The sequence below is a fragment of the Felis catus genome, chromosome B4 (genome assembly GCF_018350175.1).
Source record: "Felis catus isolate Fca126 chromosome B4, F.catus_Fca126_mat1.0, whole genome shotgun sequence".
Classification (NCBI taxonomy): domain Eukaryota; kingdom Metazoa; phylum Chordata; class Mammalia; order Carnivora; family Felidae; genus Felis; species Felis catus.
In genome coordinates this window covers 127,122,751-127,145,317 of record NC_058374.1, presented here as the reverse complement: position 1 = coordinate 127,145,317, position 22,567 = coordinate 127,122,751, and the positions used below count along the sequence as shown (strand labels likewise).

At 47.7% G+C, this 22,567-nt stretch overlaps 1 protein-coding gene across 10 annotated transcripts in view; it reads right to left on the bottom strand.

Moving 5' to 3' along the window:
* Positions 1-2,352: 2,352 nt before the first annotated feature.
* BTBD11 (BTB domain containing 11) overlaps positions 2,353-22,567 on the bottom strand; it is a 315,613-nt gene continuing 295,398 nt past the window's right edge. For 6 of the 10 annotated variants that reach the window (XM_045062280.1, XM_045062279.1, XM_045062276.1 and 3 more), the window contains 4 exons: positions 21,239-21,320; positions 14,443-14,511; positions 12,556-12,669; positions 2,353-4,506 (listed from right to left, as the gene is read on the bottom strand). In XM_045062280.1, the coding sequence (XP_044918215.1) occupies positions 4,297-4,506; positions 12,556-12,669; positions 14,443-14,511; positions 21,239-21,320 (475 nt within the window). In that variant the 3' untranslated portion in view covers positions 2,353-4,296. Of the gene's footprint in view, positions 4,507-6,518; positions 8,551-12,555; positions 12,670-14,442; positions 14,512-18,126; positions 18,386-21,233; positions 21,321-22,567 lie in introns of those variants that run through there. The other 4 variants (XM_045062275.1, XM_045062277.1, XM_045062278.1 and 1 more) reach the window with 4 other exon arrangements.

Sequence of the window (22,567 nt, the reverse complement as noted above, 5' to 3'; positions counted from 1 at the left end):
GAGATCATGACCTGAGCCGAAAGTAAGAGTTGGATGCTTAACGCTTAACTGACTGAGCCAGCCAGGTGCCCTGAAACCAATTTTTCAAAAGAGAAGAACAAAAACTAGATGGAGTGACTCATCCAATATCTTGGTTCCAGTCAGGGGCTGTACTGGCTTGGTTATGTGAAAGTTTCCAGACTTGCATCGGAGCCTGAAGCCTGGCAGTGGTGAGCATCTCCCTGACTTGAACCCTCATGCCAAGAAGCCCAGGAAACGGTCTTGGAAAGGGTGTCTGGTAGGGCTGGTCGGAAAGGGAGTCAGAAGTGGTGGGAAGCGGATACTTCCGTGCCTGTCCACCTGGGACGCAAGCTAGTGACTGGCAAGGCGAGGGGAGGAGGGAGCGAGCGCTGAATTTGAAGAAGACAGGGAACCCAGGGCCTGTGAAATAAAAGTTTTTCTCAAACTGCTGTCTGGGACGCTGACCCGATTATCCATCCTGCTAGCGCACGCTGCCTGAGGTTAGTGAAACACTGCTCAGCCACGGAGCCTTGGTAACACAACCCTGGATGAGATGACTTCTGGCTGGAGTAACACTTTTTGCCTCGGGCTTCACGGGAACAAACAACGTGAGCAGGAGAAACAGAATCCCAGAACTACAGACTCTCAGGGGCGGAGATCTTAGAAGCCCTTTTTCTTTGTTTTTTTTTTTTTTTAAATGTTTTTATTTATTTATTTTTGAGACAGAGAGAGACAGAGCACGAGCGGGGGAGGGATAGAGAGAGAGGGAGACAGAATCCAAAGCAGGCTGCATGCTCTGAGCTGTCAGCACAGAGCCCGATGCGGGGCTCGAACTCATGGATTGTGAGATCATGACCTGACCCGAAGTCGGATGCTCAACCGACTGAGCCACCCAGGTGCCCCGAAGCCCTTTTTCTAACTGGACCCTGAGGTATGCCTACGCTGTCTTCCAGCTTCTGCCTCCTATGATGGGCGCTCCCACCTTGTTCCCCCATTTTGGGTGCATGGGTGACATTGAAATACAGTACAGAGAAAACGAATTACACGTGTGCGCATTGGGGGCAGAAGCCAAGTCGAGGCCCTTATGTTTATTCAAGCGGCTGCTCGACCACCCTCCTTCCAGTTCCTCATTGTAATGGAAGCAGTAGAAGGAGTTTTGCAGCTGGCTCCTGTCTCCCCCCAAGATGCTAAGGGCCTCAGATGCGACAGGCTTCACTGAAGACCAAATGACAACGCTGCCCATCGACAAGTAAAAGACAAATGTGGCAGCATACGCTTTATCTTTGCAAAAGGAATAAATCAAACGATGTACTCACCCTGAGGCTACACAGGATGCACAAAAATAAATCGACCTTCTGTTCTCCCGGCCTCAGAGTTCTGGCCCCTGGCACACGGATGCTTTGGTTGTTTCTTAAAGAAGAAACGGAACTTGGCTGCTAAGCAGGGCTGGGCATTCTGGGGAGGGGTTCGTGAGGTCAGTTGTCTACCGGGCCTCACTGGCCCAGGTCTCCCCACCCCAGCTTCCTGTAGTCCTTGTGGATGATCCAGGGGGATTCATCTCCACCCGGACCTGAGCTGGGCCCAGGCTGGGCGAGGAGCCAGAGTGGATCAGGTGAGGACTTGGTTTGACCTCAGTGATGACAATACCCAAGGGGAGAGCCGCTTGCCCTGCTGTGACCCCCACCCCAGAATGCCGCCACCATCCACAAGCATCAGGTCATGCTGGCCCTTGATGGGAGCCAAACCATGTGGGCAGAACTCGTTTTTCTCCATCTTCCCACCCCCACAAAGCTTCATTGTGGCACACAAATGGCAGCCAGAACTCCACTCTCTGCAGGCGAATTAGCTCTCTGCATTAGGCAAAGTGGTGACACCTGTCAGGTCCTCCAAGGGTGGCACCCGGAGGTATATGCAGACCCAGGGGACTTGAGCCTGCACAGCCAACCCCTGGTTGACAGAGTGGACAGGTGGCGGCCCCTACCTTTTACCCTGTTATCTCCATTTTCCTCGACTTTTTCTGCACGGCCACCTTTTCCAATCTTTTTTTTTTTTTTTATTTTTTTTTTCAACGTTTATTTATTTTTGGGACAGAGAGAGACAGAGCTTGAACGGGGGAGGGTCAGAGAGAGAGGGAGACACAGAATCGGAAACAGGCTCCAGGCTCTGAGCCATCAGCCCAGAGCCTGACGCGGGGCTCGAACTCCCGGACCGCGAGATCGTGACCTGGCTGAAGTCGGACGCCTAACCGACTGCGCCACCCAGGCGCCCCCACCTTTTCCAATCTTTTAACTGAACGAAGTTCTCAGGCTCCCCCTGTTGGGTAAAGAGCTCACTCGTACCATACACACGATGCACGGCTTGGGAAAATCATTTAATGACAGAGAAAGCACACCAAACTAGAACAGAAGCCCGTCAGGACTGGCCGCTGTACAAATCGAAGCCCAGAGGCCCCAAACTAGCACTAGACATTCACAGGGGGAAGTCAGTCGTGGTGAAGGGAACATCACGCAGCATTTCTGAGGACACAGAGGAGGCAGGAGGCAGCAGAGACTCACGCACGTGCTGTGTGTATCTGTAACTTGGACTCCTCTGCAGGCAGTTTTTTTCCTTTCTTTTTTCCTCCCTTCTTCATTTGATTGTAGGGCCTGCGGTGGTTTGCAAATGGCCAAGTTGAAGAGAGGCCTCCTGTATCCAAACCACGTGAGAGCCGATGTTGGAGGCAGATGCGGCCCAGGAGCTGCTCCAGGGATCACACCCATGTAACCTGGCCTCGGTCCTGTGAACAGTGGCTCAGGGAGCATGACAGCAGCTCTTTTAGAATCTGGGGTCTGTGCACAACTTCCCAAAGGCATGCTAGGAAATAGGGTTACCAAAGAAACTTTGCCAACCCCAAAGGGCAAGAGTCATTCTCGTTTCTATCTAGGTTTCCAAGGAAAGGACAAGAGAAAAAGGCAGCAACTGAAAAACTATTTGGAATATTGTGGCACTTCACCAATCTCTTTTGCTTATAATATATGGCAGAGAAAACGGAACCCTGTCGATAGGAACTTTCATCAGAGATAACCCTATACTGTACATTCTCAGAATACAGAAAGAATCCTTCCTATCATACATATTTCATCTTTAAAAATAATCTAACATAGTCATATTCTCTGGCTAGTAGCAAACTATTAACATCTTTTGAGAGTACAGAGAAAACTTTGGGATTCATAGTAAATTCTTGGACGTGCGCGCCCCTCCCGCCCCTGATCAGCATCATCTATGAACACATTTCTGCTAAAGCATCCCAGAATCATTGTTAAAGGAAAGGAATATGTTACAGTTTCACCGAATGGATTTTTAGCAAGAAGTGATGAAACATTTTTACCTTGGCAAAAATGAAGCACAAACATAATGTTTCACTGGCTCGGGCCCATGCAGATGCATGTTTGTTATGTGGGGCTGTTTTACTGTCACCCCGAAATCACAATTAGCATGCAAGTTGTTTTCAGCTATTGAGTTAGAGATAATTATTGGCAGTGCACCTCTTTTGTGTAACCATGATCACTAAGGCAAGATTATTATTTCACTTTGTATAGAATATCAGCAGTATCTTGTCAGATGCATGTTTATACGGTATAGACCTGCAACTTACTGTTTTTTTTTTTAAAAAAAACCAAAACTCAAAACACAGATCCCTAAACACAATTCAATTGAAAATGAACTGTTGCGCTTTTAGAAATAGATTTTTAAACTACAAGGCTGCCCTGTTTTTGTTTTTTTATGAACATTTTAAAAAGTTCCCACCCCTAAAAATTTGCCAAATTATTTCTTCATTATTGGTAACAGTCTCACCAATTTGCTACCACGGTTGACTCTCGCTGAGCTGTAGCTACTAAAGTCCTTGATGTGAGCACAACACTCTCTGGGGTCGGAACAGTTCAGTTCTCCAACTGTCCACCTGCAACCCGAATGACCTTTACTCCTCAATTCATCCATTTAACAGTGGTCCCGGCAACGGGCGTTCAAGTGCCCCAGGGGTGCTTTCGGATGGGGTTGGCTTGGCTGTCCCATGTTGACCTTCAAGCCCTGGACCCCACTGCAGATCTGATCTGCAGACCAGTGGAATGTCCTTTGTTTCTCAATAGGAACACACAGGAGCTGGAATTGCTTATTCAAGAAAAGCTCGGGCAGGAGAGGCAGCTCCTTGGCCTAGCCAAAAACAGATGCCAGGTGAACTTTGTATGTGTTTGTGTGAAGCCAGTGCAGCAGCAGAACTGGAAAGTCCCCAGGGGACTGTTCCCTGCGCTGGACGTTTCATACAACAGAACCTTTGGAGGATGACAAGTGGATTGACTGAATCCTGATGGCCAACGTCCTCTGTAAGTCCTGGAGCACATCCTGGCCCGTCCCTTCACCATTTTTGTCATAGAGGAGCTGCTTGAACGCTTCGTTTTCGATGAGGACCATCATGTTTTTGAGAAAGTAGCCTTCGCAATACGCGGAAAGCTCTGTGACTCCAAGAAACTGTGGAGGGCAAGAGGAAGCAGGAGACGGTTATGTTTCTGAAATGCACCTGGCTGCCTGCACAGCTAATAATGGTGAACACCTATTAAGGCAGATTGACTATAAAAACGGCCCGATTCTCTAGCCTTTGCTGTATTCACCCTCATGGGACAAGACTTGGCAACTTCTCTCATGAGAGGGTTGGAGTCCATTTCTTCACTGCTTGGCCTTGTGACTTGCTCAGGCCAACAGAACACGGCAGAAGCCACAGTTGCTGATTCTGAGCTACCTTCAAGTGGCCATGTCTGTGCTTCTGCACTCTTGCTCAGAAACCTGCCTCTGTCACGGGAGCAAAAGCCCTAGTGAGCCTGCATGGAGGGTTAGCGGCTCCATGAAACTGAGAAGAGAGAGTGACAGGGTCCAGCCACGGTCAACAAAGCCAAGCACAGCTGACCAGACAGCTGACGTCAGAAGCAAGGCCCATGGAGACCAGAAGAAACTTCCAGCTGTCCCGTCGACTCATGTGCCGAAGAAGGGTTTACTGTTTTATCCCCTGGGTTCTACGGTTCTTTGTTGTGGCTGTAGACAACTGGGACATGAATGGAGTTGCAGACACAGCTCTATGCTCTTGGAGTGTTATTAACCTGTTTGACTGTCACAGCAACCCTGAGTGGGCACTGACTACCAATTCTCTGTATTTAGAGCAGTGGTTCTCAACCAGGGGTGATTTTTGCCCAAGGGACGTTTGGAAAAGTGTGGAGAGGATCTGATTGTCACGACTGGGTGGTGGCGGTGATGTATGTACTATTGGCATCTAATGGGTGGAAGCCAGGGATGCTAACATGCCACGATGCACAGGACAGACCCTGCAGCAGAGAATCCTGTGGCTCAAGCTGGCAGTGCTGAGGCTGAGACACTCATCTAGAGATGGGGTTCCTCACAGACTGAGCCGATAAGGAAGGGATTACATTGACCTAGCTCACCTTTATAAGCCCAAGCAGAGGGCTTGACAGATGGTAGACACTTGGTAAGTTGTTTGTTGAATGTATGAGTGAGCAGTTAACTCTCGGAGTAATGAACTAACAGTGAACATTTACTGGGGGCTTACAATGTGCCAGGCACATTGGTAGGCACTTCAAGTACATCATCTCCTTTAATCTTCAACTTCCCTGAAGGAAGGCAGATTACCACCTCCAATTTACAGATGAGGGAACAGACAAGAGTGTAGGTTACAAAAAGTCACACAGCGTGTCAAGGGCAGAACCAGGAACTGAATCGTTAAGACTGTGTGCTTAACCATTAAGACACTGCCCCCATTCTGACACCATTAATCAGAGGCCAGGTATTCAGCCTCATGTGTGCGTGGTGGGAGGAACTCACGTTCGAAGCACAGAAGTAAATGCGGATATGTGGGCTGGCTGTCTTCAGATCTTTTCTACAGTTTCCAAAGTCCCTCTATGGCAATGAACTGGAAGCTCAGAAGTTCTTAAGTGCTCCTTGAGATAACTTCCCACTGCTTTCTTTAAATGTTGATTTATTTAAATTATCCAAATGCCGAATCATCCTTCTGAACTATCCTGTCCTTTAAACAAGAGATGTGGAACACCTGGGTGGCTCTGTCGGTTAAGCTCTTGACTTCAGCTGAAGCTGAAGACACTTTTCTGTGCTTCAGTCACAGACTGAAGTGACTTCAGGTCATGATCTCATGGTTTGTAAGTTTGAGCCCCGCTGAAAGTGCAGAGCCAGGCTGCTTGAGATTCTTTTTCCCTCTCTCTCTTCCCCTTCCACGCGCTCTCTCAAAATAAATAAATAAACATTAAAAAAATAAACCAGAGGGGCGCCTGGGTGGCTCAGTCGGTTAAGCGTCCGACTTCAGCTCAGGTCATGATCTCGCGGTCCGTGAGTTCGAGCCCCGCATCGGGCTCTGTGCTGACCGCTCAGAGCCTGGAGCCTGTTTCCGATTCTGTGTCTCCCTCTCTCTCTGACCCTCCCCCGTTCATGGTCTGTCTCAAAAATAAACGTTAAAAAAAATTAAAAAAAAAAACCCAGAGATGCACTTAATTGTTAGATGGGAAATGATAATGAGGCCGTGCTAACAGGGCTATCTATGGTGGAACGAGCTGGAACACCTGGATTTGAGTTGGGGCTCACCCACCTCCCTCAATATGTGACCAGGGCTGGGCCACTTGGCCTCCAGCTTTAGGTGCATCATTTTCAAAATAAGAATTATGACACCTGCATCCCAGACCATGATTCTGCCGTTTGTCACAATTAGGAGAGGTAGGTTAGGAATGTAGTTAAGGGAGGGGCTTCTGGCTTCTGGGATCCTGCCCTGCGCCCCCCTCCCCGCCCCAGATTTACCACTAAGCTATTGGCTGTTGGGCAATTTATACAATCTCTCTTTGCCTCCAAACTCCTATCCATAAAATGGGGTTGATGATAATACCTACTCAACAGTCTGTTGTTGCGATTAAAATGAGATAATGCATGGAGTGACAGAACAATGGTCAACTGGAGTCAGCACTCACTCAATATTAGTTGTCATTATAAATGTAAACTATCGCTCTCCTTCTCACCAACTGGTATCCAGTGACCCTCATGCACAAAGTAGGTGGCCAGGCTGGGAAAAAGGGAACTGACTGTGTCTATGGAACCTAGCCCAGCTAACGGACCAAGGTTGTGGCCATGAACTCACTGACACCATTCATTGAGCCAATGACAACTGTATGTATAAAAACCACGTGCAACCTTGGGTACGTCAAATCACTTTTCTGTGCTTCAGTTTCCCCAGCCACAGAATGAATGGCGTGACTCAGAGGGTACGATGCTCTTCGGTGCATTTAGGAAGCAGGTAATTATGCAGTCTGAGAAACTTAGAAGACGTGGTGAGGTTTATCAGGCAAGAGGGCTTGTTACCACCCAGGGTTCCCATAGCTGCACAGTACCCTGGAGTTGGGAGAGATCTTAGGATTGCTTTCATTCTTTCAACATGAACCCTGACATTAGAGTCACAGAGTACAAGCCCTCATTGTACAGGTGGGGAAACTGAGGCTCAGAATCGCCTATCTTTGATTCTGTGGACACAGAGAGCACCCCCCTTGACCACACCTGGCCACTTGCTTTGTATATAAATGTCACTCATCACAAGTTAGTGTAAGTGGAGAACAACAAGTACAATAAATACTTACATTTATATTTGGTGATATTTATTCAGTGGTGACTATACATCAGACCCTTGCCTACCTCCACACAAATAATGACTGACAGAACTGGGGTGGGAACTCTCATCTCCTACGCCAACGATTGACAAACTACAGGCCTGTGGGCAAAATCTGGCCCACTACCTGTTTTTGTGAATAAAGTTTTATTAGAACAAAACCACACCCATCATTTATGCATCATGTATGGCTGCTTTTGCATTACTATGGCAACCATATGGCCTGTGTGAAAATATTACCTGGCCCTCCACAGAAAACGTTTGCTGGCCCCTGTCCTAGACTGTAATTTTTGCAAGAGCAGAGCTCATGTCTTACTAATTTTTTATTATATTCTGATGAATACAGTTCCTGGTAAATAGTGGGTGCTCAATGAACACTAATGAATGAATCACTAGTTTTGCAAACCTGTGTTCTTTCTAGCACAGTGCATGGTTGGGCTTACTGAATTAGCTTAGATTCAATTTGATGAACCAGCCTCTTCTTTTTCTCAGGTTGAAAGGGCCATCAGAAGCTTCAAGGCCCCCTTTTTACGACTGAATAATTTGGGACAGATTTACCAGGAAAAAAAAAAAAAGATGGTTAAGCCATGCATTTATGGAATGGACTTCTCATCTGTATAAAATTCCACAGCTGTCTCAAACAGTTAGATGTAGTACAGAGGTAATGTTGCCAAGGTCTTGTTGACATTTGGGACATTGTTATTAGCATGTAAACTCCTGTGTTTCCTGGGGTTCTGAACCAAGAGTTGGTTTTTCTTTTCCGTTTTTACTAAACTCGCCTCGATGTGCAGCACAATCTGCCAGGAATAGAATCCACATGCATGAGCTTGTTAGTGGTGTTGCAGTATCTGTAACACAGGGGCAAGAGCATACAGAACGGGGAAAGGGCAGGGGCTGGCTGGCTTTGCCTTGTCTTCTATCCAAATGTCACGAAAGGCAGACTTTTGCATTGGAAACACACCAGGATGTGGCCTGGGAGACTGAGGCCAGAGTCTCCTGTCTGTAAAAGGCAGAGCTCTGGCTGCAAAGGTACATAAACAGAAGGGGCAGTTCCCTGCCATAGGTATTCAAAGCCCATAGCACTAATGTATTCCCAACCTGGGCTCCTCTTGCATCAGGCTGCATTATTAAATACAATAGCTACGGAAGCTGCCCGCCCAGGAGGCTGAAGTGGTTAAAATGGATTGCTGACAACATGACAGGCCATGGCAAAGCCACTTGTGGATGCTGGGTTCACAGGACAATTGGAGTGTCTGTGGCCAGGAGAGGGGGAAGGACCACAAGATTCATAATCAGGCTCTCTTCTTGGGTAGAGAGCAGTCTCTGGATGCTTTTCTGCAGAGTACTCAGTTTAAAGATTAAAAAAAAAAATGTGCTGTGTCCTGAGAGACCAGATTTTGGTAAAACCCTCATTTAACCAAAGCACCTAGAGTGTGTGTGTGTGTGTGTGTGTGTGTGTGTGTGTGTGTGTGTGTGTAGTAAGTAGTGTGTAGGTTTTGATTTACTGATGACCAATGAGAAGATCTCTTCTGTGTATCAATGATTATTGCAAATATTTCAACCATTTATTAGGCCAGAGAGCAAGGTTAAGAGCCTGTGCTTTGGAGTAAGACAAATCTAGGTTTTCCCATCTGGGTATATACCCCAAACCCCAAAGAACTAAAAGCAGAGACTTGAACAGATATTTGTCCTGTGTTCACAGCAACATTATTCACAGTAGCCAAAGGGTGGAAACCACCCTAAGTGTCCACTGATGGATGACTGGATAGACACGATATGGTCTCTCCAGACAATGAGATATCATTCAGTCTTAAAAAGAAATGAAATTCCAACACATGCTACAGCATGGATGAACCCTGAGGGCACTGTGCTACCTGAAATAAGCCAGTCACAAAGGGCAAATATTGTACGATTCCATTTATATAAGGTCCCTAGAGTAGTCAAGTTCATAGAGACAGAAAGTTAGGTGGTGGTTCCCAGGGCCTGAGGGGAAGGGAAATGGTTCCCAAAGTTTCAGTTTGGGAAGATAGAAAGTTCTGGAGATAGATGGTGATGATGATTTTACAACAATGTGAATGGGCTTATGCCGCTGAATGGTGTGCTTAGAAATGGTTAAAATGGTAAATTTCATGTTATGTGCATTTTACCACACACACACACACATAAATCTCCATAGTAGCTGTGTGACCTTAAGCAAGTTCCTTCCCCTCTCTGTGCCTCAGTTTTCTTATTATGATATGAGACTAATGATAGCATTTACTTAAAAAGGTTGTAGTAAGCATTAAAAAAGAAGGTGTAATACACAAAAATAAATTCAAAATGGATGAAAGACCTAAATGTGAGGCAGGAAACCATCAAAATCCTAGAGGAGAAAACAGGCAACAACCTCTTTAACCTCGGCTGCAGGAACTTGTTACTCAACACATCTCTGGAGGCAAGGGAAATAAAAGCAAAAATGAACTACTGGGATCTCATCAAAATAAAACTGCACATCAAGGGAAACAATCAACAAAACTAAAAGGCAACCGACAGAATGGGAGAAGATATTTGCAAACAACATATCAGATAAAGGGTTAGTATCCAAAATCTATAAAGAACTTACCAAACTCAACACCCAAAAAACAAATAATCCAGTGAAGAAATGGGCAGAAGATATGAATAGACACTTTTCCAAAGAAGACATCCAGATGGCCAACAGACATGAAAAGATGCTCAACAGACATGAAAAGATGCTCAACACTACTCATCATCAGGAAGATACAAATCAAAACCACACCGGTCAGAGTGGCTAAAATTAACAACTCAGGAAAGATGTTGCCAAGGATGTGGAGAAAGGGGAACCCTCTTGCACTATTGATGGGAATGTAAACTGGTGCAACCACTCTGGAAAACAGTGTGGAGTTTCCTCAAAAAATTAAAAATAGATCTACCCTATGACCTAGCAATAGCACTACTAGGAATTTATCCAAAGGATACAGGAGTGCTGATTTGTAGTGGCACATGTACCCCAATGTTTATAGCAGCGCTATCAACAATAGCCAAATTATGGAAGGAGCTCAAATGTCCATCAACTGATGAATGGATAAAGAAGATGTGGTATATATATAAAATGAAATATTACTCAGTGATGAAAAAGAATGAAATCTTGCCATTTTCAACAAGGTGGATGGAACTGGAAGTTGTTATGCTAAGTGAAATAATTCAGTCAGAAAAAGACAGATGTCATAGGTTTTCACTCATATGTAGAATTTGAGAAACTTAACAGAAGACCATAGGGGAAGGGAAGGAGGCAAACCATAAAAGGTTCTTAAATACAGAGAACAACAAACTGAGGGTTGATGGGGGTGGGGGATTGGGAGGGGCAGGGAAAATGGGTGAGGGGCATTGAGGAGGGTACTTGTTGGGATGTACACTGGATGTTGTATGTAAGTGATGAATGACAGGAATCTACTCCTGAGGCCAAGACTACACTGTATTTTAGGTAACTTGACAATAAATTATTTTTAAAAAAAGTAGGTGTAATACGGATCTTAGCACAGGTGCCTGCACACTAAAAGGGCTCGTTGGATGTTGGCATAAGACAGAAAACAACATCTCAAATGCAACCTGAGTTTTCAGGATGGGCGATGAGAGTGTAATGCACGTCAGCTGTCACTCTACAAAGCAGCGGGTGTGGGAGATGTCTCTTGAGCTCCACTTACTCAAAAGAAGACTTTTTTGTTTTAAATTCCTGATCTCAACTCATTTCACTGCTTCTTCCTAGCAAACGCTAATCTGCCTATCCTGAGCACATGAGACAAAAATAAAATGGCACCTGGACAAATTATTTGACTTCTCTCGGTCCCAGTATCCCTACATGCGAAATGGATTGGATGAGATGAGGTCAGTGGTTCCCAAAAATTGGAGTCATGACTGGCCTTAGGACTGAAGTCACAACAGTAGCCTAGGGAGCTTGTTAAAAATACAGATTCCTGGGTTCCACTGCAGAGCCCATTGTGGGTGGGGGGCTAAACACATTCAGGACTCTCCCCAGGTCATTCTGATTAGTCCACCTGACCAGGAGAATTCCTTGGGGGTCTCCAGGGCTGGCAACCTGTTCTCAACCTTGGTCACACTGGAAATCACTTGGGAAGCTCTGGAAAACACCTTTCACCGGGCTCTACCACCAAAGGTGAGTTTAATTGGTCTGTGATAGGTCCCAAGCATAGGGATTTTAAGTGAGTGCCCAGATGATTCTACTGCGCAGCCAGCACCAGGAACAGAGTTCTAGAACAGTGATTCTCGCCCTTGAGCATGCATCAGAATCACCTGGACGGCTTGCGAAGCCATAGGCGGTGGGTCTCTCCCCCAGAGTTTTTGATTCAGAGTAGGTCTGGAATGGGGCCCTGGAATATACATTTCTAACACGTTCCCTAAAGATGCTGATGCTTCTGGACTGGAAAACACTCTTCGACAACCACTTGCTACTCAAGGTGTGGCTTAGACTAGCAGCAGAGGCTTCACCTGGGGGCTTGTTAGAAATGCAGAATGCAGGGCCCACCCTGGACCTGCTGAGTCGGGGTCTGCAATATGATTCGTGTTCACGTTAACATTTGAGAAGCACTGTCTCAGAACAACTTTGCTTTGGGAACTTCTGAGTTCCTGCTCTCGTTGTATTTGGGAGGGGTGACATAAAAGGAAAGGCATCTTTTCTAGAGCAGGAGCCTGATGGTGGGAGGAATGCAGGGGTGGCTCAGCCTGGAGCAAGCGGGCCAGCACCAGCTCTCTGCCTTGACTCCGTGTCTGTGAAGGAAAAGCCTGACCCATTTCAGTACACGGCGCATGCTCAGGACAGCCAGAGTGGGACTGATTACCTTGGCGTGGTTGTAAATATCCACACAGTTGTCGGTATTGATGCTCTTTGCGCAGATAATCTCACAGTGTCGCTGCAAAGCCTCCAGCTGGAAAAATTTAGCAGCAGACAGAAGCTAAAAACCATAAAAAGAGCCCGTTAGTGGCTGGGAGGTGGAAATAAAGGGATGACAATCATGGGGAAAAATCCTTATCTTCCGCAGAAGTGTCCCAAGGTGAAGGGCTGGGAATGTAGGCATTGGTAATGTCACTTTAAAGCCCAAAGGAAACACTAGCCACTAAGATAGAGTGATCGAACTCTGTTGCGGGGGAAGATGGCAGAGGAGAGGGGTCTGAAGTGAACCAGATTCACATCTATTCTAGCAGGGGGTCGAGCAAAAATGCCTGAAGTTGTTACGTCCAGAAATATGGGTGAACACCATTAGTCAGCAAGATGGATTTCGGCGCGGCTCACTCCCTCTGTTCATCCAGGTGTCCACACAAATGTCCCCTCAGAGAAGCCTCCCAGACCACCCCGCCTCAGGTCATCTCCCTTCATCACTGTCTGCCTTCCTTACCCTGTCTTAGTTTTCCTTAGAGCCCTTCTCTCCCCAGACATGATGTCATGCCTGTCGCCCTCAGTCCATGAGGGCAGAGATCTCTGTCCCTTTGCATTACTGCTGTAGCTTGGCCCCAAGTGTTCAGAGGGATTGCCTTTGGGGAATGGATGGGGGCACAGGGGATGAGGGAGCCTGGGTGAGCTGCTTTTTGTGACCAGCTCTTCTGTATTATTTACATGATTTACGTGCACGTTCGTTATTTTGATTTTAAAATAAAAATAAATGTTACAGAAGAGCCTGCGTTCTCAGATGGCAGCTTGGTCCTGAGGTAGAGAAGTGTCAAAGGGGTGGTCCAGAGAGGCAAGAGAGTAACTGTGGGTGGGTGGGTGGGGATGACCATGGAAGGGTTCTCAGAGTATGATGGGAAGGATAAGCACCTTATTGAACATAGGGACTCTTACAATCTTAAAAATCCAATGAGATAGATAATTATTCCCATTTCCAGGGAAGGAAACTGAGGCTGAGAGAGGTTAACCAACATGTCCAAGATCACACAGCTCAGAAGGGACAGAGCCTGGATTTAAACCAAGTTTGGTTCCGACTCCTTGTTTTAACCCCTGTGTGGGGTCACCTTTTGAATGACTGATAGTGCTCTGACATCTCTAATCAGCCAGGCACCCTGGACTCCACAGACACCTGAATGGATCCTGGCTCCTTTGCTCAGGATTATCGGAGTAATCTTGGCTTCCCGTTCAAAGCTTCCAGTTTTGAATAGGAAAACCAACAAGGGGTCCAGGTTTAGGAAAGAGCAGGGACTCTTGGCTTTGGGCAGAAGGGAGCAGAAACAAGGCCCCTGGATTAGGGAGGGGAGACAGGCTTAACGGTGAGGTAGACAGCAGATGGGGGAGAGCCAAGGAGACTCAGGAAGGGGGGATGGTCATCCTCAACTGGCTGGAATGCTCCTGGCTTCTGTATCAACAGACGCACTGTGATTTGGGGAATGTTTTCCAATGACAGAAGTCACAAGGGTAGCTCCTGATGACGGTATCTGAGCCCTAGTTGTGCCTAGACTTAGTCTCCGCCTCCATAGGCAACTTCCTTTACCTGCCCCCCCCCCGCCCCCCACCCCAAAGCCAATGAAAAGTGGATTTCACGGAGCTGCTATTGCAAGTGCACTGAGCACCCTGGCCTTCCGGAAGGGGCTCTGATGCAAAACCCTTGGGAGGCAGGACCCCAAACCCTGCACCCAAGTGAAAACCCAACACAGGTCCCCCCAGCCACCGCCAACACCTGCCAGTGACCTGAGTTTACAGAGGAGCCACCGACCCGATGACACAACAGTTTCCTTACCTCCATTATCTCGTTGTTTTTAATGAGAAGTGACTCTGGGCCACCGTAGTAGAGATACTGCATAACCAGCTGGAAGAAAGGACACAGCGAGCAAAGCATCAGTCAGTGTCAGCACACAGACACCGTCAGCTTACCGCCGGGCAGTCTATCGGTCCCTCCAGGACACCTGTCCCCAGCGTGGCCATTCCCGCTTGATCACTGCCTTGTAGGAGAAGTTCCACTTAGGATGCTTCTCCCGGCTGGATGTTTTTCCTTATGGCATGCTGAAATTTGTCTCCTTGTGATTCTGCTGGGTTCCAAGTGCATGCCCGGTATCACATTAAACAATTCTGAACAATTCTCTGTTCTCCATCTACAGATGGCAGTCGCGGCTTGTCTTTCCACCTCCATGCCATCAGGCTGCCCCCAAACAGGCAGTTTAAGGAACCTACGCTAGGGGTCGTTCCCCGGGAAGCATGGCCCAGTTTGACAGGAGTCTTACTTAAGTCCCAGGGGATGACTCTGGGCGCCCATGGGACCACCTGCTCCTCATCACAGCTTGACAAGACCCAGGATGAAGCCATTAGGGGTCCACAGTTTCACTGTTTCACTGATGATGTGAACAGTCTGAGCCAGGCTGTTCTTTGTTCATGTATTAAGGAGGCCTGAATGGTGTGCAAAGTCCCAGAGCTTTGCAAATTGGTGTCCCTTTAGAATGAGGCCCCCAGATGTGTAGAACTGGCTGTCACTACCTCCCATGAAGCCATTAATTTTTTCTTTTAATATTTTTAAAAAACTTTTATTTTTTTTTAAATGTTTATTTATTTTAGAGAGAAACAGAGCGCGAGCGGGGGAGGAACAGAGAGAGAGAGAGAGAGAGAGAGAGAGAGAGAGAGAGAGAGAGAGAGACACAGAATCGGAAACAGGCTCCAGGTTGAGGTGTCAGCACAGAGCCTGATGTGGGGCTTGAACCCATGAACCATGAGATCATGACCTGAGCTGATGTCGGATGCTTAACCGACTGAGCCACCCAGGCGCCCCAAAGCTTTAATTTTAGGTGGTGAACATGCTCTTCTCCACCACTGTCTTCTGCCTTATGACACATGGACTATACCTGCCTCACCCCACGGCAGTTGTGCCGGAAACATCTGTAGACTGGTTACGTCCCATCTTTGGACACTTATAAAATGAGGCGCTGGGGCTGGGCTGTCCTCCACAGTCCCTTCAGGCTCCAGTGGTCTGTGACCAACATACGGCAGTGGTTAAGAGCAAGGACCCTGCACGTGGGCTCCCTCAGCTTCTGAGCAGCCCTGCCGCTTAAGATCTGAGGGACCTGAATTGAGTTAGGTTCTCTGTGCCTCAGTTGCATCATCTGCAAAGTGGGGATAACATTACCTACCTCATGGGGTTCTGAAGAGGGTTAAATTATATGCAACAGGCCTAGCAGGGGCCTGGCACATGGCAAGAACTGAATAAATCTTAGTTCTTCAGTGTTCTCTGAGGTGGAAAAATCTTTCTCCAGTAGTGCTCTGCTGTGCACTGCCACGTTTTTATTCAGGCCATTCGAGGCCCTTTGTGACTGATCTCAATCTACCTTTTGCACGAGTGTTTAAAAGTCATCATTTAAAAAATATGTATGTTTACAGCTTTATTGAGGTCTATTTTACATAATGCAAACGCATCAACTTAAAGCATACAGTTCAGTGGTTTTTAGTATATTCACAATGGCGTGCAACCATCACCACTATCTAATTTTAGAACATTTCTAACACGCCCAGGAGAAACCCCGTACGCATTACCAACCAGTCTCATTTCCTCCTGGGCCTGTCCTGACAACCACGATGGATTCGCGCATTCCGGACATTTCCTATCAGTGGAATCACACAACACATGCTCTTTTGTGTCTGGCTGATGACACTTAGCGTAATGTTTTCAAGGTTCATTCTTGCTGTCACTTCTCTCTCCTACGTTCTTTATTGCTGAACAATGTATCATGTTTTGTGTATCCGTTCATCAGCTGAGGGACATTGGATGGGTTCCACTGCTTGGCTGTTATGAATACTGCTGCTATGAATCAATTTACTTTTTCAGATCTCCTCTGTCACTCAAGCCTTCTCTCATCCTAATCTGGACAACATCTGCCTTTTATACTCTGATCACTCCCACCCACTTGCCTCTAACAGAACCTACCACTTCTCTTTCAGTCCCCCACTTTTGCCCGTGCTGTTCCCTCTGCTTGGATGCCCCTCCCTTCTTCTCCACCTGTTGAACTGGGCCCCCTCTTTTGGGATCTCAGCGGTCACATGTGTGGAGCCTTCTCAGATGTCCTAGCTGTAACCCCTGGCTGGGCACACATCATCCACAACTGCAGTGTTACTTCCCACGCGAGCTTGATGGGACCGTCTATGTCTTGTCCTTCTCTGCATTCTCGGGCCTGCACTCAGCAAGCACACTTTAAACAGGAACATGAGCCCTCGCCTCACCTCCTCTTTCGTGTTTGAGTCTCTCACGGACTGACTTTTGGGCTTCTGTGCCCACCTGCCTCGTCACAGGGATGGTGGTGCATTGATGGTGGTGGCTGAGGCTTTGGGAAATGATAACACAGCATCGTTTACCCTCTCCTCCCTCATCCTGATGGGCCACAGGCATCTAACGTTATCATGTCAGCGAATGGGGGGATCCTGGCCTTATGTAAATCAACGGGTCCCCCCAGCGCCTCTCTTTTACAATGGCCAAACCGATAATGACAGCAATACGAGCCATGACAATAACTACCCCGAATACAGGGCCTCTCCATTTACAAAGTGTGCCTCCATCATATTAGGTCATTCATTTGAGGTCGGGCTGTTGACTTAAAATGCTGCTCCCTAGCAGATGCAGATCCTGGGGCTAATGGGATTTAAATTGGGCTGTCCCTTGCCATCAGACTCTGCCAACACAAGCCTTTTCTGCAAAGGGGGCAAAACGAACCCTTATTAGGCCAAAGGGCCTGTTTATGGAGTTGTTTTCCTTGGCAGCTGTCAACCTGCATGGAGCCGGGGTTTAAATGGCATCCACGGCCTCACGGAGGCCCCCACTTCCACGTGTAGCCTCAGCTGCGTCCTGCTCTTGCCCGTGTGTGATGTTAAACAGTCTTGTGGGGAGGAAACTCAAAGCAGTCTCATTTAACTAAAATTCTTCTGTCAGCATGGAAGTGGAGTGAACAGGCCCCTGGGAGCCTCCTTCTGGGTCGGATTCAGCCCTCCTTGGCCTATTTCAAGCCACAAATGAGGCTTTTCTTCTTTTATGGGGAAGGGACAGGCACACAGAGAAGTCCCCAGGGCCTGCTAAATCTTCCTAACTCATTACAGTAACTCCAGGCTAATGTGGCCAGGAAACCTTCCCCAGGCAAAAGCAATTACAGGCCTTGGATTCCTCTGGGGCCACGCTTTCCCACGTAGGTCTCTCGTTCAATGAATCCGCACAGCAAACATTTATTGAATGCCTACTACAAGGTTCTTATTACAGGAACCTCCCCAATTAGTTCCAGGCTTTATGGCAAAAGTGCCCCCTTCACGAGCACTCAGGAGAGCTGGGGAGGCATGCATTTTCCAGCACTTAGTTCATACTCAAACTCGAATGGGCCTACGATTCTTTCTTCAGGGCCGGGTGATTTTTTTTTTTTTGGCGGGGGGGGGGGGGGGGGGGGGGGGGGGAGGGGGGGGGAGGGCCCAAGTCCCTGCAGTTGGGGGGCAACTAGGAGATCAGGTCTGGAAGTCAGTCAGGCCCGGGTCTGAACCTCAGCTTGGCTGTGATGAGTAGCCGGAGCTGGGGCCACTACCTTCCTCCCTCTGGGTCTGTGTCCTGGCTGTAGGTGGGAGAAGAGCTTCCCGGAGGGGCGGCTGGAAGGACTGAAGGAGATGATGTATGGCAGTGGTTCTCACAGTGGGGTCCCTGGACCAGCAGCATCAGCACCACCTGGGCTCTTGTAAGAAATATAAATTCTAGGACCCCACCCTAGGCCTACAGAATCTAGGACTCTGGGGATGGGGTCCAGGAATCTGCATTTCAACAAGTTTTGTGTTTTATCGAGCAACCCCCTTCCTCCCCTGCCCTGGAGATTCTGGTGCCTGTTAAAGCTCGAGATCCACTCTAGTGCAGAGCACTGTGTCTCCACCTTGACTGCATGCTGGGACAATGGCAGATGCTCCAAATACTGACACCTGAGCCCCAGCCCCTGTTCTGATTGGTAGCCTGGGTGCTGGGAATTTTCAAAGCTCTCCAGGTGACTCCAATGTCCAGCAGAGGCTGAGAAGCACCAGCTTTGAGCCTGACACATAGCTGGTGCTCAAGAAATGCGCACTGTTATGGGGCATCTGGGTGGCTCAGTTGGTTAAGCGTCCGGCTCTTGGTTTTGGTTCAGGGCATGATCTCATGGCTTCGTGGGTTCGAGCCCTGCATTGGGCTCTGGACTGACAGTGTAGAACCTGCTTGGGATCCTCTCTCTCTCCCTTTCTCTCTGTCCCTTCCCGGCTCTCTTTCTCTCCCTCTCTCAAAACAAATGAGAAAAAAAAAAAAAAAAAGAAATGGGCACTGTTATTATCACTGTTCCTCCGTAGAAAGGGTATTCTAGAACCAAGCATCCAGGCTTTGGCACCAGGAAGACTGGGCTCCAATCCTGGCTGTCACTAAAGTAGCACTAAGACTTGGGGCACATCATTTAAGTTTTCTGAGCCTCAGTTTATTCATCTCTAAAAATGGCAAGAAGTATCCAGATAACCATGTGCAAGTAGAGGTTAGTGCCTCATTCATAGCTGGAGCCCCACAGAAGTTTCTTCTCTGCCCTCCCAACTCTAATCCTAAAACAAAGCAGCAGTTTCATGGAAAATTTCAAACTCAGAAGTCACCACCATTCTAGAAAGGGCTGTGGCCACTTTGCTCTCAGTAGAAAATGTGGTGAGGAATTGGGGTGAGAGGTTGGGTCTGGGGGGGCATGCCAACTCCCTGGTCCCACACTGGGGATCCAGCTCCTCTCTGCCACCCCCACCCCAATGGGATGGCTCCCCCAGACTGGCCTTGTCCCTGGAAACTGCTTTAATCCTTTCCCCAATGCTCAGACCATAGTAACCTATCCTACAGGGTCTTGTGCTTAGTAGGGAGATGGTTTACCAGTTATGAGTTAGAAAAATAACAACCCACTTAAAAATTGCCAAGTTGAGGGGCTCCTGGGTGGCTCAGTCAGTTAGCCGTCTGACTTCAGCTCAGGTCATGATCTCGTGGTTTGTGAGTTCAAGCCCTGTGTCGGGCAGGCTTTGTGCTGACAGCTCAAAGCCTGGAGCCTGATTCAGATTCTGTGTCTCCCTCTCTCCGTCCCTGACCTCTGCTCATGCTCTGCCTCTCTCTCTCTCAAAAATAAATAAACATCAAAAAAAAAAAATTGCCAAGTTGTCCTACTTGCTAATCTCTTCAAGAACCCATGACATAGATACAGGTGATATTAACTTGTTAAAAATGGAGAAAATGAGGCTCAAAGAAGAGTGTCTTACCCATAGTTACTTGGCAAGGATTCTTTCATTTGAACTTTTAACATAACCAAAGAAATACATCTCTAATGGTGGAGATGCAGGTACCTCAATAGGCTTTAGGGGCCAGTGTGAGGGCATGGTGGCTTCCTCTGAACATCCATGGCAGCCCTCTGGACAGCAGGATCTGAGGGGCCAGGGAAAAGCCACCATCTGGCCTGCTTTCTTCCCACTTGGCTCATACTGAGTGGTCCCAGTGTCTTCTCAGTCTCCAATATACCTTAAGACCCGGCTGAATAGACTGATAATCACTCTCCCTCAAACACACCCCATGATTTCGCACTTTTGTCCATTTGCTTATGCTGTTCCCTGCCTCCCACTGCAGTTCCCCCTTTCCTATCCACCAGATGAGCAAACTGAGGCTTAGAAAGGTTGGTTCTTTGCCCATCGTCATGTGATAGACATCAATTTTAAATAGGAGAATGCAGCATTTTAGTCCTGGGCTGCAGCTCTTTCCTTCTAAGTGCAGATTGGAAACCTGACCCGTGGCCCTGGTCATGGCCAGCCTTGTCTCCACCCCCCCCCCCCTTATCTCTGAGTTGTCTCAACAACCCTCTTAGAGCATGAATCCCTGGCACACCTGCCTGAATCTTATCCACTCTTACTGCACTCCTCCCAAGGCCCTACTTCCTGAACTGAACCGCAGGAAACAACGTTCTGTTCAGAATTCCACAGATCCCACCCCCAGGTCACCCACGTCGGCTCCCAGACCCTGGCTTGTGGGAGGACAGCATGGAGGGAGTGCAGTCGTTAAAAGTCCACTGGCTCCTGATCACATTAGGCTCAACCGTGGTTTTGGGACTTCATCCTTGCTGTTCTCTGCCTAGAATCTTCTAACCCCCTTTTTAAGCCCCGAGCCTTCCTAGGGTTCCCCAGCTTCTCTTAAGCTTTCACTATTTCGGCTGACACCTCATAGGAGACCTTCTCCAACTTCCCTGGTCCTAGTTGTCACAGCACATCGCCTCCCTGCCCCCTACTGGTACCTCCCCACATTATATTGTAAGTGACTAATTACTCAGTTACCCGCTCTATCCTGTGACGCCCCAGGGGAGGAATGTCCTTTATCCTTGTGTCCCCAGGTCCCAGCAGAGGGCTAGGCAACCAGTAGGTGCTCAACTAATGCTGTAGGGCTAAAAGGATCGTAAGCCGGAGGGGGTGTAAGGAGGGGCCCAGTGTGCAAGGAATTGAGGACCCTGCAGTGGCTAACCCAAAGGTGGATGACCAGCACAATGCCCTAGGTCACAACTGGGGCTCACCTGAAAGATGGGGTACTTCACATAACCGATCTCTATGCAGGTGCTGTCATTTGTTGGTTTGCTGGAGAGGAGTGCTTTGAACCTGAAAAAGAACACAAGAAAGGAGATAAAAAGACCCACACAGACATTCACAGTTTGTGAGAAACACCACTCTAATGAGAGAAACATGTAGTATCTTGTATTCCCCGCCCCCCACTCTGAAATACATCATCAGTACATCCACAGATGTCATAATGCACTGCCACCCCAGTAAGATACCATAACCAAATCTGAAGTTACAACTTTATTTTTTTTAATTATTTTTTTTAGGGGGCGCCTGGGTGGCTCAGTCAATTAAGCTTCTGATTCGGCTCAGGTCATGATCTCACAGTTCGTGGGTTTGAGCCCTATGTCGGGCTCTGTGCTGACAGCTCAGAGCCTGGAGCCTATTCAGGATTGTGTCTCCCTCTCTCTGCCCCTCTCCTGCTCACGCTCTGTTTCTCTCAAACATAAATAAACATAAAACATTTTTTTAATTATTATTTTTAAGTTTTTTTTATTTATTTAGGTAATCTCTACACCCAACGTGGGGCTCAAACTCACAACGCTGAGATCAAGAGTAGCATGCTCTTCTGACTGAGCCAGCTAGGCGCCCTGAAGTTAAAACTTTAAAGTTAAAAATAGTAGTTTGAACTGTTATTTCTCAAACAGGTGACTGGAACAGAACAAATACCATTTAAAAGCCCATCTGTCTGTCCCACAGGACTTATCACGAAGGCTGCTTCCTTCATGGGGTCCTCTGATACCCGTGGTGCTCCCCACCTCCTGTGCACCTTTGCTCCTGGAGGGCAGGGACTCCGCCCTTCTGCTCTGCTGCATCTCCAGAGCCTGTGCCCTTCCAGATCTGCTGCATCGTAGGTATTTAATCAACAACCTATCAACCTCCCCACGGATGACCTGCTGATGGGCTTCAGATGTGCTTTCCTGCGGTCAACAGAACTGTAAGCTCCTAGTGGGTACAGACCCAGTCAATGGAACACCCTGACACTCAAAACATTTAGGCATAAGCTGTGTTCTTTTCTTCAACCTATAGTTTTGAAATAATAAGATTCGCAGAACAGTCATAAAGACAGTACAGAGCTCCTGGATGCCCTCCACCCAGCTTTCCCGGATGTTAACATCCTACACAGCCATGGTTGTCAAGACTAAGAAATTAACACTGGTATGATATCTATCCTGCTTTTCTACGGCATCATAACCGACAACCGTGTAAGGCATGGCGTATTCTTCTTGTTGTGGCAAAGCAGACATCTGGGGGTTTGCATGTGATTTTGGGGAGAGGCAGTGGAG